Genomic DNA, 18,618 nt, shown 5'->3' with positions numbered 1-18,618 from the left:
CAAAAATGCTTAAGGGTACCGATTTCGTTGCATGGAAAGATCGGTTTGAACAGTATGTGAAGTATCAAGACGCTAAGATGTGGGTTTGCATTCAAGATGGATACATTCCACCAACATCCTTGTTTGAAGGTCGTGATCAAATTAAGAAGTCCAGTAAGATGGAAGAGGAGGAAAAGAAAATGTATGAGGCAGAGAGTAAAGCTCATGCAACAATAACCATGGCTCTTCCACAAGAGATTCTTCATACTTTCAAGAAGTACAAAACTGCTAGAGAGCTATGGAAAGCACTAGAAAATCGTTATGAAGGTAATGTGGGGATACGTGCCTACAAGACAAAGCTACTAAAAACCCAATTCTCTGTATTCAAGTATTTGAAAAATGAATCACTTGATGATATCATCACCAGATATTATCACTTGATGACCGAACTTAGTAATTACTCCATTGAATACAAGGAAGAAAAGATAGTAGAGAAACTCCTTGATGCTCTTCCACCGAAATGGGAAATGTACACGGTTTTGATGAGAGAGGATAAAGACTGCCAATATTGATTTGGAAACAGCAGTCAATGAGTTACGAAATTTTGAACTTAACATGGTTCGGAAGGAGACACCAACTGATCAGGTTCAGGATCCGGGAATGTATGGTGCGAAAGTCACTCCAAGTTCAAGTTCAAAATCAGAATCCTCTGCCTACTACTCAAAGGGAGAATCAAACTCAAACTCAACTCGTGATGGTCATGTGACTCTCAATATGGATGGTGACGTATGTTTCGTAGCCGGAGGTAGTAATTCTTCAAAACCTCAAGCCACAACAGGAAATTTCTCGTCAAATGTTCCGAGCTACAACTACTCACAGATGCCCATGAGTGTTAAAACAGCTGAACAACAGTTTGCTCTTTATGCATCCTTCATTGCATCTTATGAGAACTACATCAAAGGTAAAATAGTCGACCCTGCAACTTTGGATGAAGACTATGATCAGATCGATGCTGATGATTTGGAGGAGATGGATCTACAGTGGCAGATGGCTATGATAGTAAGAAGGGTAAAGAGATTCATGAAGAAAACGGGTAGAAAGTTCGTTGGAGAAAGACCAGGGTTTGATAAATCAAAGGTTCGATGTTACAACTGTCAACAGAATGGTCACTTTGCTAAGGAATGTACAAATGAGAGAGTCGAACGAAGTCAGAACAGGCCTGCACAACAGAATGGGGGAGGTAGTGAGAATAGGGCTATGGTATCTAGACAGAATGGTGGATACAACTGGAATATACAAGTTGAGGAAGTGTTCGAACAGGCTAACTTGGTAAACATCGAAACGGGAGGAAGTGAGATGAAGACGGGAGAAAATCAAGCATGTATGGCAGAAGTGAACGATCAGCTCTCTGAGGTAAGTTCTGAACCTGATTGTATACAATGTGAAAATCTGTCTGAACAATTGAAAACTGTAACTGATCAGTTTATTAGTTTGGATGCACAATTTAAAACGTTAAAAGAAGATCATCACTACACTAAAACTAGAGAAAACAGTTACTCGGTAAAAATAAAAGCTAGTGAAAAAGATATCAGAAGTCTTAAAGCAAGTCTAGCTGATAAAATACAAGTAATTGATCTTAGTTATGAAGTGTTAGAAGAAAAAACCAAACTGATTGCTGAAAGAGATAAACAGATAGCTGATTACCAGGTAAAAGTGGTGGAACTAAACAGAAAAATTGAACAATTTAGAAACTCTTCAACAATGCTTGATCACATCATAAGTGTTCAACGTTCCCCAATTAACAAAAGGGGAATTGGATTTTTTGAAGTTCCACCAACGTATAACAATAACTATACCTATAATCCTAGTAATCAGAAATCTGCTGATCTTGAGATTAGTCAGACAGTTCCAGTCAAAATTTCGACTAATGAACCTGAAGTTAATAAGAGCGAAACGAGTAAGCCAATTTCCAATGTTGAGATTTCTGTTCCTAGCTCTGTCTCATCAAATTCGGACAAGTCATCCGAATCGGGTGAGATAAAAGAAGAGGTAGTGTTACTAAAACGTGGGGAGGAATATAAGCCCGATGAGAAGAATTCTTCCCTAAACCCGTTTGTCCCTCCATATATTAGACAAACTGGTAGTAATGCAACCTCGACATCTGCAACAACTGTTGAGACGAAAGTTGAACACAGAAGTTGTTTCAGATGCAATCAAGTAGGACACCTTATTGTTGATTGTCCTCTAAACCAGAGAAAATTTAGAGTTATGAGGCCTTCGAAAACTGAGAATAAAAGGAATATTAATTATAATAATGGTAAGAATGTGAACACACCAAATTTCAGACATTGGTCTAATCCAAGATTTCAAAGAAATCGATCTCAGTTTTTACCAGTTAACAACCAAACCAACAATTATAACTCAGTTAATTCACTAAGGTTTGGATGGCCTCATAGTCAATCCTCGAGAAGGTTTCCTTTCAGAACTTATAGAAATTATCCTCAAACTGACTTTGGGCAACCAAAGTACTGGATGCCGGTCAACAGAATTAATCGCCCAGATTTTAATCTTTTTCTCTAATTGTGCAGGAACAGTCGAACAGGGCTGTAAACAATCTGTGGGTTGTGGATAGTGGCTGTTCCCGGCACATGACTGGTAACAAGAAATTGTTACGTGACTGGAAACCTGTTCAAGGAGGTAGGGTTAGTTTCGCTAGAGATAGTGGAGGTAGAATCAGTGGTATTGGAACTGTGACGAATGGAAAAATGAAGTTAGAGAAGATACCAGAGGCATGGGTGGTGATGAGAGCCCCAAGAGAAAAGAACACGTATGTAATGGATATGAGGTCAACTGAGATGACAACAGAAGAATCATGTCTTCTGTCAAAGGCAACTGAGTCTGAGTCAGAGTTATGGCATCGAAGATTGGTGGATGTCAGTTTCTGGGAGGAAGATTGGTGTCGTGGCAGTGCAAAGAGCAGACCTCAGTAGCCATTTCCACCTGTGAAGCAGAGTACATGGCGGCATCGAACTGCTGCTCCCAGGTTCTTTGGATATAACAGCAATTGCGCGATTACGGTCTGAATTTCACTCAAACTCCTATTTGCATTGATAACACTGCTGCAATATCAGTAACTAACAATCCCGTCAAACACAGCAAAACTAAACATATTGACATTCGTCATCATTTTATACGGGATTGTGCTGAGAAGAAATTAATTGTGCTAGAAAAGGTTGATTCGTTGGATAATTTCGCCGATCTTTTTACTAAAGCGTTTGACCGATCCCGTTTTCAAAATCTTATTGAGCTTAATGGGATGATCAATCCCGAGTAACCTTGTTTTCCACTTTATTATATAAAAAAAAGGATCACTATCACTTAGAATTATGTCGGTTGCTTCAGTTTGAAGGACACATCCTCGGATATGTTTGGTCCTTACTTCTACTAGTAGATTATGAGGATAGCCATTAACCAGATGACGGAAAGTGACCGGGGCGGTTTATGATGGGTTTTTATTCTTTCGCTGAAAAATAGTCGTTCATACTTAGTTAGAAGGACACATACTCGTATGTGGTCGGTCCAGCTGATCCATTGGATCTTCAGGATAGCCGTTTACCTGAAGATTTTGACTTGATCGGGGCGATAGAATTTAAAATTTTTAAAAGGGGAGATGATATAATTTTTCAAGTCTATAGCTTTGTAAGAAGTTTCTATACAATGTTTAAAATAAAATTGATCCAACCTTGGAAAGTGATAGTAAAACTATTTCTGTGTGCCTAACTGGTAAAGTTATTAGGCCTAAAAGACTCTAGAACAGCCATTGTATGTTATGTTAGCTTTTTATTGTGCGTAAAAGTAGAAATGATACAAACTAAATCTCCTCGATTTAATGTGGAGAATCATTCTGAGTTGTGCATGTCTCCATATACATCTTTCCGAATGATAGGCAGAAAAGTGATTACCCTGTCATACACGAGCCCGTGAGTGTTCTGATTCCCTAGAAGATGGTGTGTCAAGTACCTGCAGTGATCCAGATTCGGGACTTGCAGTCGTCTACTATTTGAAGCTGTATTAATACCTTTATTTAAAAAAAAATGTGTTGTTAAGCCTTTTTGAAGCTTATGTTATTTCAAATATCAACCAAGAGGCAAGAAAGAGAACGGGAAGAAGACTCTAAAGATCAATATGTACTTACTGTTTAATCAGACACTACGGGTCAAGGTCAACTCGGGGTGACTTTGGGAAAGCCAAATACGCTTTGAGAATATATAGGAGGCATCACAATCTCTCATGTGATGTCCATCTAAATTTTGAGCTTAATTGAACCTAATCCGTATCACAGAAGCTATGAAAACCATACTAAGTTTTATACCTACTTACAACCTGTTTCTTTATGTCATAATACCGCTGAACATGGATCTATGTGACAGCCACTTAATTAGTATGATTCCAGTTCGGATCTTTTCTAAAACATGCAGGTTCTCGTCAAGACTGAAATTTGATCCCTTTTATTTAATTACTAAAATTTTCATTGCATATTTTGTTTTATGGTTTAAAACTCGGTTACTTGGTTCTTTGATCGTAAAGTTTAAATCTTTAACAGAGGATTTTAAAAGAAAGTTGTTTTTTGATCAAATTTATAAGGTCCTGTTTTGTAAATTAAGTTAGGCGAACTTGTGTTGAGGTAAAGAAGCGAAGTTGTCCATGCTTGGTGTTAAGTGAAAGAAAATGAAAAATCACAAGTACTCCCGAGCACACCCTTGCTACCGAGCACACTCTTGCTACCGAGCACACTTTTGCTTCCGAGCACACTTTTGCTCCCGAGCATGCTTGGTGTTAAGTGAAAGAAAATGAAAAATCACAAGTACTCCCGAGCACACTCTTGCTACCGAGCACACTTTTGCTCCCAAGCATGCTTGGTGTTATGTGAAAGAAAATGAAAAGGCACTAAGTAATCCGAGCACACTTTGTTTACGAGCACTAAGTAATCCGAGCACACTTTACTTCCGAGCACACTTTGTGCTAGTTAAAAATTGAAAAATACAAGTGTTGTGCTTTCCGAGTAGACTTTACTTCCGAACACACTGTGTGCTAGTTGAAAATTGAAAAATCACAAGTGTTTTGATTTCCGGGTACACTTTGTGCTAGGAAAGTGCTTCCGGGTACACTTTGTGCTAGTTAAAAATTGAAAAATACAAGTGTTGTGCTTTCCGAGTAGACTTTACTTCCGAGCACACTTTGTGCTGGTTGAAAATTGAAAAATCACAAGTGTTTTGATTTCCGGGTACACTTTGTAATAGGAAAGTGCTTCCGGGTACACTTTGTGCTAGTTAAAAATTGAAAAATACAAGTGTTGTGCTTTCCGAGTAGACTTTACTTCCGAACACACTTTGTGCTAGTTGAAAATTGAAAAATCACATGTGTTTTGATTTCCGGGTACACTTTGTGCTAGGAAAGTGCTTCCGGGTACACTTTGTGCTAGTTAAAAATTGAAAAATACAAGTGTTGTGCTTTCCGAGTAGACTTTACTTCCGAGCACACTTTGTGCTGGTTGAAAATTGAAAAATCACAAGTGTTTTGATTTCCGGGTACACTTTGTAATAGGAAAGTGCTTCCGGGTACACTTTGTGCTAGTTAAAAATTGAAAAATACAAGTGTTGTGCTTTCCGAGTAGACTTTACTTCCGAACACACTTTGTGCTAGTTGAAAATTGAAAAATCACATGTGTTTTGATTTCCGGGTACACTTTGTGCTAGGAAAGTGCTTCCGGGTACACTTTGTGCTAGTTAAAAATTGAAAAATACAAGTGTTTTGCTTACCGAGTAGACTTTACTTCCGAGCACACTTTGTTTTCTGAGTACACTTTTTTTTCCGAGCACACTTTGCTTCAGAGTACACTTTAGGCGAACTTGTAAAGAGGCGAAGTTGACCATGGTTGACCTTGAGCGAAGTTAATGATAATCTGTTGACCAGTGAAGTTGTCACAGGGGCGAAGTTCTTGCATTTTCAAACCTATATAAGGGTCAACCTGGTCAAACCCTCGGCGAACTTATATACACTCCTAACCCTCGGCGTACTTAATCCTTGAATCCCTATTATCCGTTTCCAATCCGTGTTAAAGGTGTGTAGGCTCGGTATTACATGTAATTCATACTAATGGTGATAATCAAGGGCCGTGGTGATTCGATGTGTGACATTGTTTATGCTAACTTTTAAACAATTGATAAACCAATCTGTTTCTAATGTGTTCGTAACTCAGTAAATCGTCTAGATCTCCATAGTAACATCTTTTCATGTTTTCAATCACATAAAAACCAAACAAACCACGATCGGACCTCTGTTTTACGCCGTTTCAGATTCAGGCGAAGTTAGCTTTAGGCGAAGTTATTCTCAACTTCGCCCTAGGCATAACTTCGCCTGCTCATGGTTAATTAATTAATTATCCTGGTTGTTCTCAAGCGAAGTTAGGGTTAAGGCGAAGTTGTACTCAACTTCGCCATATTGTTAACTTCGCCTGCACATAAGATGTTATCATAACTTCGCTCATGGTAACTGGCGAAGTTATGATCTACTTTGTCGATGTTCTAACTTAGACCTTTTGTTGTGCAGATATGGCTGCTGTGGCAGGAGCTGGTGGTGCTGGTGGTGACGAAGGTGGTGACAACAACCGACAGTTCTTTCCGTGTCACAACATGTACATTACTTTGGATCCGGAAGCTAGTGGTATCAACGATTATCGCGAGATCATCTCCTTCCTAGTTCACTCACGTATTTTTTACGCTATTACTACAACTCTCCCCATTTCTCTACCGAATATTGAAGATTTCTGGCAAACGGTAGAATATGACTGTAGAGTTGAGCCTCCGGTTATGCGCGCCACAGTGAACAATCAGGAGGTGTAGTTCTCAGCAGATCAGATCAGAGTCGCTTTGCAGTTCGGGACTGAAACTAGAGATGATCCTACAGATTTTTCAGCTCCATTCAGAGATGGTGTATTTTTACGTATGGGCTATTCGGGTCCTTTGGGTGACACTCAAAGGCGAAAGGGATTCTTACTGGATCAGTGGCGTTTTCTGATGCACGTGATGATTGTGTGCATGTCGGGTCGTAAAGCTGGTACTGACGGTATGGGGGCAACAATGCAGTCTGCTATGACATCCCTGACTTACAACAAGCCCTACAGCTTCAGTCAGATGGTGTTTTATGAAATCGATCGTCAGAGACGCGCGGTCGCTCGTGAAAGATTTTTAATTTACCCCAGATTCTTACAGATGATTTTGAATCATGTAGCACCTACGCTACCTCAACGACGTCCCATCCTTTATGTTGAGAGTGTAAGTAAGAGGATCTTTGCGCAATGTAGGTCATCAAGCGCACGTAGCAAACCAGAACTTCATCTGCGGCACACTCCATTGTTTGGTTATTTGGTGAACCCTGCTTATATTGCTCCTTGTGGAGATGAATTTCGGGACCCGACACCGCAACAGCACCTGTGGTACAGCAAGCTTTGCCTGCTGATCCTGTTGTAGCTCCAGAGGAACAGTTAGATCTTGAAGCTGCTTTTGGTGGCCAAGGTTTTTTTGATATGGAGTAGATTGATCCAGCTGCACATGTTCAAGCACCAGAAGCTGAGGCATCTGGTGTGAATGTTTCGATGGTAGCTACGTCTGTAGCAGATTCTGAGAGAACCGACTCTGACTCCTCCGCTGACGATATCGCTGAAGCACGACAGATTCTGGTCACACAAGAAAGAATACATGGTAAGAGAAAGAAAGATTCAGATGACAGTGAATCTGACTTCGAGGAGGAGTTAGACCAGTTGATACGTCGATCAAAGAGGGCCAGAACTGGTGAGGGTTCGGGAGATGGTGAAAGCTCAAGGGTGGTTCGTTTCTCTCCATCCTCATTATCTGGTATGACCATGGTTCCGGCTTCGATGACTGTAACAGTACCGATCACTTCCAGTGTTCCCGTGGTGACATCATCATCATCATTTGGTATTCCACCAACCACGTTTCAGTTTTCGACTCCGGAGATAGTTTCCTTGCCACCTCCTACTGTTACTCCATCGGAGGTCGTTGCAAGATTTGTTGAGTCGACATTGGTTGCTACTGCGGGGTTATCTGTCACAATACCACCCGCGGTTACTGTTCAGCCTGCTTCTGATAATCCAGTCAGTCTGGGAATACCTCCACCTTATGCTCAAGACGTTTCTCACATGCGGTTTGATTTTGATGCTACCTTGTCTGATTCTGAAAGGATAGCGGCTCTTGAAAGGGTGTTTGCTGAACAGTCGAGAATAAATCTAATCCAGACACAAGCTATCCAGCGCCTTGTAGCAGAAAATCAGATCCAATCGTCCCTCCTTGTTGAACACGGTAAACTTTTTGATGCACTAAAGCAGTTCTTAGCATCTCAGGGAGAGACGAGCTGCAAGGGCGAAGAGTTGAGAACAAAGAAAAGTCATGATAGAGACGATGATCCCAATGCATCGAAAGGTGCAGGTGGTGAGTTGTCAAGAACTGAACAAACTCTCGGGACTTCCACATCTCAGGGGGAGTCAACTGGTACAGCAGGTGGATCTGGTGGTGAAGATGTTGTGGTTGTGGATGATGATGATGTGGGTGATGAAGATGTGTTACCTGTTGAAGAGATTGAAAAGATAGGTGAACAGATTGTGATCAATAGTGAGATTGAAGAGGGAGAGATTGTGGATGACAGTGTAGAACATGATATTCCAGACGTTGATAAGGTAAATGTGAGTCAGGATATGGATATGTTAGATGAGTTTGAGTGGGGAGAGCAGCCGAGATGGAAAGAAGGCTACGCTCAGTGGTTTGTAAAGACAAAGAAGCCAGCGATTCCTACAATGTTCAAAAAGAGTTACAATATCAAAGGGTATGCTGAGTCGAAGAAGGGTATTATATGCTGGTTGTATGATGAGCAGTTGAGATTATTTGTGATTAAACGCTTTGATGGGATTCAGTACTTTAAGAGGATGTTGAGATCTCTCAATACCTTGCCTGAGTGTGAGGTGAAGGATTTGGCTAAATTGGGGTTGATTAATAGAAGTGATGATAATATGGCCAGAATAATTGGGAAGATTGTGTGGAAAGAAAGTGTGAAAGAGAAGAAGTTTGAATTGTTAAAGCCGCAGAAAGGGAAGCTGGTTGATAATAAGGAAAGAGGAATGCGAGCTGATGGTAAACCTTGGATGGTAATGAAATATAAACCGGTTCGGTGTTTAAAAGAAGTACCGATGAAGATAAGCCTAAGGATGTCTTAAAGAATCTCAAGTGGTGGTACGTTGATAGTCAAACAGCTGAAGCGGTTATGGAAGATGAAGACGAACAAGAGATTCTGAGAGTGTATGATCCCATGCACTTGGTAAATTTGTCTCAAGCTGACTTGCAGATGCTAAACGATAAGAAAATATTCTATATTCCTGCATGGAAAGATGAAGCCAAGAAGTACCAGAGAGTGGTCTCTGTTTGTGTTAGACAGGGCGTTCATGCTTGAATACGGGTGACACGAGATTTTGGGGATTACTAGACACGTGAATGAAGATAGAGATATGAAGCTACTGCCAAGGGGGAGTCTGTTGGTGCATAATGTCAGCAGTTCAGTATCTAGTGTTTTGTATGTGTCTGTAATCGTGTTAGATTGGTTGTTTTGGTTTTAGATATGGTGTCACACAAGTTCGCCTGATGTAAGCGAACTTGTGGACAAGCGAAGTTAAGACAACTTCGCCTAGTCTGTTAGGCGAAGTTGTCGAGGCCTATATATGCCTAACTTCGGCTTGTTTAGAAAAAGTTTTTTAGAACGTGTTTTTGTGATTTGTGATATCACGTGTTGAAGTGTTGCAATACAACGTGTTTATTAGTATTGTAACGTGTGTTTGTGTATCGTCTCAACGTATTATATATCTTACGCTCGTATCGTATTACGTGGGGATTCCGCACCCTCGTGTTACGAGATACTCCTGTGTAGATCCGGCTGGGAACCTACAGCACGGCTCAGCGTCGCCATGGCTGCAATGCCAAGTAGCGAGCTACCATCATCGCCAACTAAAAGAGAAAGAACTGAATCTTGCCACACCATGATTAGAGAATACATACATACGCGTTGTAGCGGGGGTGTAAGAAACAACATGTAATAAACCTTGTTTTACACATCAGAAGCAATATTTATTGCAGTTTCTCAAAAAATTGTCTCTTATAGGAGACAAAAACATAATTCCAACCTTTAGAAGTCTATACATGATAGTGCCCCTTCATGGCCAGTCTCACTGATACAAATTCGTTAATTAACTTTTTGCATAAACTAACTCAGACTACAATGTAATGGACGTACTCATGTGCCAATTCAAGAACACTTGGGCCCGTTAAACTCTAACATCACTTTTTAAGAAGTGTTCAAACCGGAAATCACTTTGTAGGCATTTCTTTAAGGATGTGAAGACAAATACAACACATACTCAAGTGCACAACATCACCATCTTACCTCCGCCACCACGACCGCCTATGGTACCAAAACAGAACCCAACAACAGTTATAATAGGAGCACATCACCCTCTTACTTCTGGGACAACCACAGAACCAAAAGTCATTGGTCTTCGCCATCGCTGTCACCTAGGGTCTGTTTGGTATGAGGTAATGGAATGGACGACAGAATGGAATGACCATGGTAATTGAATAGACATAGGAATGGAATGAGTTATTACCATTCCAATGAAATGTTTGGTTACCACATGGGAATGAAAGGAATCATAACTTTGCATTGTTTGGTAGGTTGGAAAAAAAGAAAAAATAAATTTAAAATGGTAGTGAGTGGTGGTGGTGGGAGGTAGGTGGCGGTCGTGTATTGGTGGGCGGTGGCGGATGGTCGTGGGAAACGAGATAATGGTGGTTGGAGGTGGGTGGTGGTAGTGGGGTGGAGGTGGGGTGGGTGGTGGCGGTAATAGTGGAGGTGGTGGTGGGCGGCGAGTGTGATGGTGGGGCGATGGTTGATGGATGCGGCGGGTGGTCGGCACTGATGGCGATGGTGGTGGACGGCGATGGTGGTGATTGGTGGCAGTGGCGGCGGTGGTGGACAGCGGTGACGGTGGGCGGCTGGCGCTGCTGGGTGGCTAGCACTGATGGCGATGGTTGGTGGAGGTGGGTGGTGGCGGACGTGGACGGCGATGGTGGTGGTTGGTGGGCGGTGATGGTAGGTGGTGGTGGTGGGTGTTGATGGTGGGTGGTGGTGGGAGGGTGGTAGAGGTGATGTAGGGTGAAGGAGGGAATGGAAAGAAAAAAAACATGGGAATATGGAGGGAATGAAATTTGGATATTTTAGAGGGAATGAAATGGACTAGGTAATGGGTCATTCCATTCCATCAACCAAACACACTTTTCTACATTCCCTCACAATGGATCATTCCATTCCATCCTCCGTTCTTGCATACCAAACGCTACCCTAGAGTTCCAAAATGAAACCCGAAAACAGTTGCAGCATCCCGTCGCCTAGGGTTTACAAAATCGAACCAGACAACAGAAGAAATGAAGCCGTAATAGACAAAATCGGAGTCACAAAAGTGGCACAACACCACCGTCATAGTTTCGGAGCCCAACAACAAACTAATCAAAGCCATAACATATGAAATCGGGGCCATAAAAGTAGCACAACATCACCGTCATACTAACGCCACCACGATAAACCACCAGTGTCCAGTGATCTCTCGAACAATAGAGAGAAAGCTATCGATAAAAGTAAACAATCAGTTACATAAAATTCATACCTAAGAGTGAAGAAATTGGTTAAACAAATAAAATCCCTTAATTTTTGCCACAACCATAGACAACCAAAAGTCGTCGGCCTCCGCCACGCCGTCACCAAGGGATCCAAAATGGAACCCCGACAACAGTCACTACATCGCCATTGCCTAGGGTTTACAAAACAAAACCCGGAAACAACGAATCTGAGACTTAACAAACGGAAGCGGGTGCACTGATTCGTCACCGGCCTGTCGACGGTGGCGCCTGCAAATCAACGGCAACCGGAAAATATGAGGAAAGAAGAGAGAAGAGAGGTAATATACTAATATGTGATGCATTATTGAGACTGATGATGAAGCTATTGTTGCTGTAAAAGGAAGTTCAGTGAAGCACGTGTTAAAGAATGGTAGATACGTGGAAGTTTGAGAGAACGAACATAGTGGTACAACAAAACCTGCTTAAGATACCATCAACAATGCTTAACAAAGTTGTATATATATCAATCAATCATACCCAGTAAAGTCCCACCAATAGCATAGCTATAAGTAGGGTCTGGGGAGGGTGGGATGTAGGCACACCGTACCTCTATCCACATGGATAAAGAGGTGGCTTCCAGAGAGACTCTCAGCTCTAAAGTACATATTTATGGAGCAATACAAAGGAAATCAGAGCTCAACAGTAATGATGATGATGATGATGATGATGACGATGATAATAATAATAATAACAATAATAATAATATTAATACCATTTATGTAGAGAAAATATTATTATGGAATCGAGTTTACTTTTTGATAAAATAAACTAGTAAGTTTTACCTATAAAGTTACCCCTAATTATACAACATCAAAACATAAGTAAATAAACTGACCAACATTAATAAAATGGGGTACGTATTCGGTTGGATATTTATGAGCCTACTAAATACTTAATGCACTCTTCGTCTCTTTGTAATTTATATATGTTTCATATGCTAGAATTACAATACTTATGTAGTACTAGATTAGTAAAAACGGATGATAATTACACGAGTCACAACCTAAGAATTAAGAAAAAATAAATTACTGAGCATAAAATATATTTAGTTTCGTGGTACCATGGAGTTTCAACAATTACTCTTTCAAATTGAACTAAGGTGTCAATCATATGTTACGTAAGCACATTGACGGGCATAACCCGATCAACCCAAACTAGATAACCAATCAATAAAAGCCACCTCATTGTACTCATTTGAAACCGATTCATTAATGGTGGCGGTGTACCTCCATACCCGAATTCATTTTAACCAGTCGTTGATTCTATCATAACACACACAGTCATTTGGCAAAGGCAAAGTTAATTGATTCAAGTCCGTGAATACTGAATCTCAAGCTGAAGCACTTGTGTCGGTGTTGCCACACACTTAATACCATGCAAGTCAAGCACGACACATGTGACCTGTTTACTTAAACATGTCAAACACGGCGTTCGCCAATCAAAAAGGGTTGTAATAAAGTATAGACACGTGAACAGCATTATCTTTTGTGTATGATGTGTCTCGTGTGAAAAATAGATTGGCTGTCAAAGATTGTGTGGGACCCAGATGAGCGGGTCATACTTAACACTCTTTCAAGTATACAAATGTAGAGAAGCTGAGTGGGTGTATGCGAATAATTGACAGCCATGTATGAAGCATGCTTCAATAACAAATTCACAAATGCACTCGTTTTTTACATTTTCTTGTTGCTTTTGCTTCTTGCTTCACCCTTTCTTTTCTTCTGGGAACTCATCGACACCGTCCGTTCATGTTTCCGATGTAATGAAAACCTGTACGGAAAGGTGGTTTTGATTACGGGTGCTTCAACTGGACTTGGAGAGGTATGTAAATCCTAGACCTTAACTGTTTTTTACCAAAGAAAAGATGTCCGAAAAATCTTTAATAAAATTGCAGCTCATGGCATATGAGTATGCAAAACGAGGGGCGTATTTAGCACTAATTGCAATAAAAGAACCCATGAGTAGACTTGAGCAAGTAGCGGATAGAGCTCGTGTACTTGGCTCTCCTGGTGTTCTTTTCGTTTTTGCTGACGTGTCAAAAGTCGACGAGTGTAGAATGTTCGTGGATGACACCGTTAAACATTTTGGTCGTTGTGAGTAATCCTTGACTTCTTAATAAACTACTTTCTTCAGCATCACTTTGTATGGATTATGCTAATCGATTCGATCATAGTGGATCATCTTGTGTGTAATGCAGGAATCGGACCCCTTTATTCTATCAACCATGATGTCACCAAATTTGAACCTGTTATGGTATGATCACACTACACAAACATACACCAAAACATATAGATTAATTATAATGCACCTATTTTTATTATATATTTTCATTCATTATCAATTGCTATCAAAATTTATATATGCACTCTTTATTTAATTTGTTCATAATTTAGGGCAGTTTTTATATGTTATAACTTTCACAAGTTTGTAAGACAGACTAGCTAGCTACATTCTTAAGTGTGACACAATTTTGTTACACTTTGTTTACATAATCAAGAAAAATATGTTGACTACTCCAGTGGCTTCTATGAATCCCTTAGATTTGAAGTGTCTCCGACAATAACAATAACAATCTTGACGCTTGGGTTTATACAAACAAACATCATAACGGCCGAATATGCTACCAAGGGTGTTGGTGTGCGTTTAAAAAAAGTAAGTAGATAGTAACATTTCCCTTCAAATTGTCGCAACAGATCTATCTACATATATCTACTGATGCTAGAAGCCCCTTTAAGCAGGATATCAAAGATGTAGTCCCAACAATGGGAGCTGAACCATGCGCGAAAGCCATTGTTGATGGAGTATGCAAAGGAGCAACATCCATTACAGAACCAAGGTTCTATAAGGCTCTCTTCTTGATCAAATTCTTGTTCCCACAACTACACAGTTTCTACCTCAATGTCTTATTCCCCTCAAAGAACGGAAGGCTGAAAATGGATGAATAAACTTTTGCAACATCATTGACAAACACATGTTGATGATAATGTTGATTGGATCATGTATTGTTGAATCGATATACGATATTTAGTATGTGTTTATAACTTTGCTAAATGTTATTATTTAACTAGACTTGTTTTAAGTAATTTGAACTTTTGTAACGTTAAGACCATTCGTAGTGGGCTGTTTCCCGTATCAAAACGCTCACATAACTCTATGAACATCCCCTCTCCCTCCAAGTTTTGGCATGGAGAGTTTTCTACAAAAAGTCTCACCCCATCTCTTCTAGCCAATCAATTTTTTTGTCCCATATTTATTTCTTTTATTTATAATAAAAAAATATAAAAGAATTAAAATAATAATGATTTTGTAATGATTGTAGGTGAGTTATGATGCTTCTTAGACCATCCATTGTCGCCACAAATTGTGGCGTTTTGAGCCTAAAACGCCGGGGGGCATCTCCCCCCCCCCCCCCCGGGGCCTTTTTGGCCATAGCGTTTTGTACACAACACGATAATGGCACAAATTTTAAAACTTTTGACCGTTTGTAATGGTCATATTACCGTTTATAAAAAACAAAACAAATTTTTTTCATCCCCAATCAAAACTCACCAATTTATAAACCTTTCTTTCTTAAACTTTATATTTCCCACACCAAATTCCCTATAAAACATAATCTATGGATTCTCCCACTTCTATATACAACCAATTTTTCGGGCCCGACCAACAAGCCGATGACGACGCGGAGGAAGAGGCGGTTACGAATGCGATCGCGCTCGCGACAACTTATATGAATTCTATTAGCTCTCCTCCACCCCTGGTTTCGAAAAGAGCATATGTCTAACGAGACCGTATTTGCGCCAACGATCGTTTGATGGCGGATTACTTCAATGACTCCCCGAGATACAAGAACCCGAAGACTTTTAAGCGTCGCTTTCGGATGTCTAAAAATTTATGTATGCGCATTACTAAATATTTGAAGCGTGAGTTTGATTACTTTAAGAAAAACCGGACTGTCGAGGGACACTAGGATTCACAGCTATGCAGAAAGTTACGTCAGTGATACGCGTGCTTGCTTACACAAACACTTCCGAGATCAACGACGAGTATTTAAAGATGGCCGATAAAACCACTCGGGACACCTTGAAGTACTTTTGTTACGATACATTTCATTTTTTTAAATAATTATATAACTTGTTTACTTTATAATTTGTTATTAATTAATTATTTTATAAAATGTTTTTAATTTATTACTAAATATAGGAATATTAAAACTATATGGACCACATTATCTACGAGAGTCCAACTTGAACGATCTACGACGTCTTTACGAGGCGCATGCAAGCGTGCATGGTTTACCCGGCATGATCGGGAGTGTAGATTGTATGCATTGGGAATAGGCTAATTGTCCAATTGCATGGTGAGGTCAATACACACGAGGTGACCAAAATGGACCAACTGTCAGCCTTCAAACGATTGCTTCATACGACCTTTGGATTTGGTCGGCGTTCTTTGGTGTTCCTGGTTCCAACAATGACATGACCGTCTTAGAATAGTCGCATGTGATGGAAAGTTACATCTCTGGTACCATTCACGTCGCTTCGTTTGGGGCTAATGATAACTTTTACGATCATGGGTACTATTTGGGCGATGGAATATATCTGGAGTATGCGATTATTGTGAAAACATTTAGAGACTCGTTGGATGAAAAAAAGACAGTATTTTAAGAAAGTACAAGAGTCTTCAAGAAAGGATATCGAGAGGTATTTTGGGGTTCTTCAACAACGCTGGCATTTTGTTAAAAATCCTTGTCGTTTATGGTCATTAGAAAGAATGAAAAGTGCTATGTATGCATGTATTATAATGCATAACATGATCATCGAAAACGAGGGTAGAGCAATATGTCCAAATTTCATACCAGAATCGGATCCACCACGAACTCCAGCAAGTATGGAGCAAAGACTTGAAAACACGTGTTTCGTGAGGTCAAGAAAATACATAACGCACTTATGGAGGATTTGGTCCAACATTTTTGGATGAATCGGCGTTTGTCGGGTGAAAATGAAAACCAAAATGAGGGCAACGATGAATACGAAAATGAGATCGATGATGAAGACGACGACTAGGGTGGCGATGGATACGAGTAGTTTTTGTTTTTATTTTAATGTAATATTTATTTAATAAAATATTATAATCTGTTTACTTTTAATTAAAAAAACAAAATATTGTAAAAGTGGTTGGGCGTCACATAGCGCAAAATGCTCAAGGGTGGGGCTTTTTTACTACACCCTCTTTTTGCAAATTTTGGAAAAGCTGATTGGACGTCACATGACGCAAAATACCCAATATAAGGTTTTCTTACTACACATAGTTTTATCACTGCACCACTTTTTATAAAACTCTCTATTACTGATTGAGACGTCATATGTCATGCTATACCCTTATATGAAGAGTTTTGATTAGATATTGTGTAGGGATGGCAATGAAACCCGAACCCGATGGGAAATCCCGAAACCCGACATAAATGGGACGGGTAATACCCGACCCATTAGGGTTTGGGACGGGTTTGGGATTAGTTTTGAAATTGTTCGCGGGTTTGGGACGGGTTTGGGATTTCTAATATACCCGATTACCCGACCCAATAGCATAAACTCATTTACCCGATTATATACCCGATGTACCTGATATAACTTATTATATTATATATATACTATATTCCAAAGGGTTAGTATTAATTAAGAACCCATGATTTTATTAAGAACTCTAAGAACTCCTCTTAACCAATCAAATTTTATTTATTTATTTTCTTTTCTTTAATAAATAAGGGTAGTATGGTCTTTTCCATCAATAAACATTCAAGGTTGTCTCCCGATATATCTCATTCTAAGATTGTTTTCCATATTAATTCCTATTTTTTCTCAAAACTAATTGCAAACTGATTCTGTTATCATCTTTTCTTCAAATCGATTTCCTCAAAAGCTAATCCAGTCATTGTATTTTCTTCAAATTTATTTTCCAAAATAAAATTGAGTGGATAGTTGTTTATTGTTTTTTCCTTTCCAGTTTGGTTTTGTATCTTTATGCTTTGTAATGTTTTGGAAATTCTGTGTTCGGAATTGACTAAAAGATTGGCTGGCTCTTTAGTTTTTTTTTTTATTTAAGTTTGTTATCTATACTATATATAATATAGGAGGTAGGTACCTCTTAAATTTTAAGAGATACCACTCTTATTGCATATTATTTTACAATGCATAGAATTTAAAAAATGTAACGGTAAATTAGTCTTTGCTCATTAAAAAATAAATTACAATAATGGTCCATCAACTTCAATCAAGCTTTGTAAATTTATTAAATTGTTACCCATTTCCCCCTAATTCTAAACCAACTACCCCCACGACTTTTTAACGACCGTAACTTTTTAACTCTTTAATATTTCTTCTAAAAAATTACATCATAAAAACGAGCATTTTATTCTCTTTAATTTGAGTATAGTATTGCTATAATTTATTAATTTTTAAAAACTAACATGTTATGTGATTACCATTTATTACCGGCAACAGGTCGGACATGTTCGGCTAATGGTGTTGGAACGGGTTAGATTGGAGCATGTTAATACAAAAGGGTTAATTTAGTTCATGTTTGGATGAGTTTAGATTGAAAGGGTTCATGTCAAAAGAGAATTCGGGTTGGAACAGGTCCGTCAAAACGGATTGGGTTAAAAAAGTAGTTTATATGAAATTACTATACATTTCATCTTTGTGTATGGCATTCTTTATACATATTGGGTTACTCACCTATAGGCGTTATGTGCCACGTTTACTGGCGATGCCACGTTAAATGCATACCACCGCCGGGTTACGTACGTACCATTGCGAGGTTACAAACATACTAACACCAATTACGTTTGCGC

General features: G+C 39.5%; 1 protein-coding gene across 1 annotated transcript; it reads left to right on the top strand.

Annotated features, from left to right (window-relative positions):
* Nucleotides 1–13,354: 13,354 nt before the first annotated feature.
* LOC143573530 (11-beta-hydroxysteroid dehydrogenase 1A-like) lies at nt 13,355–14,130 on the top strand. Its single transcript, XM_077058384.1, has 3 exons — nt 13,355–13,592; nt 13,666–13,864; nt 13,945–14,130. The coding sequence occupies exons 1-3, from the start codon at nt 13,398–13,400 to the stop codon at nt 14,028–14,030; spliced, it is 480 nt and encodes a 159-aa protein (XP_076914499.1). The 5' UTR covers nt 13,355–13,397; the 3' UTR covers nt 14,031–14,130.
* Nucleotides 14,131–18,618: the final 4,488 nt, after the last annotated feature.

The sequence above is a fragment of the Bidens hawaiensis genome, unplaced genomic scaffold (genome assembly GCF_021521415.1).
Source record: "Bidens hawaiensis isolate Kalapana, Puna unplaced genomic scaffold, B.hawaiensis_p1.1 tig00026584_1, whole genome shotgun sequence".
Taxonomy (NCBI): domain Eukaryota; kingdom Viridiplantae; phylum Streptophyta; class Magnoliopsida; order Asterales; family Asteraceae; genus Bidens; species Bidens hawaiensis.
This window is presented reverse-complemented; position numbering and strand designations above follow the sequence as displayed.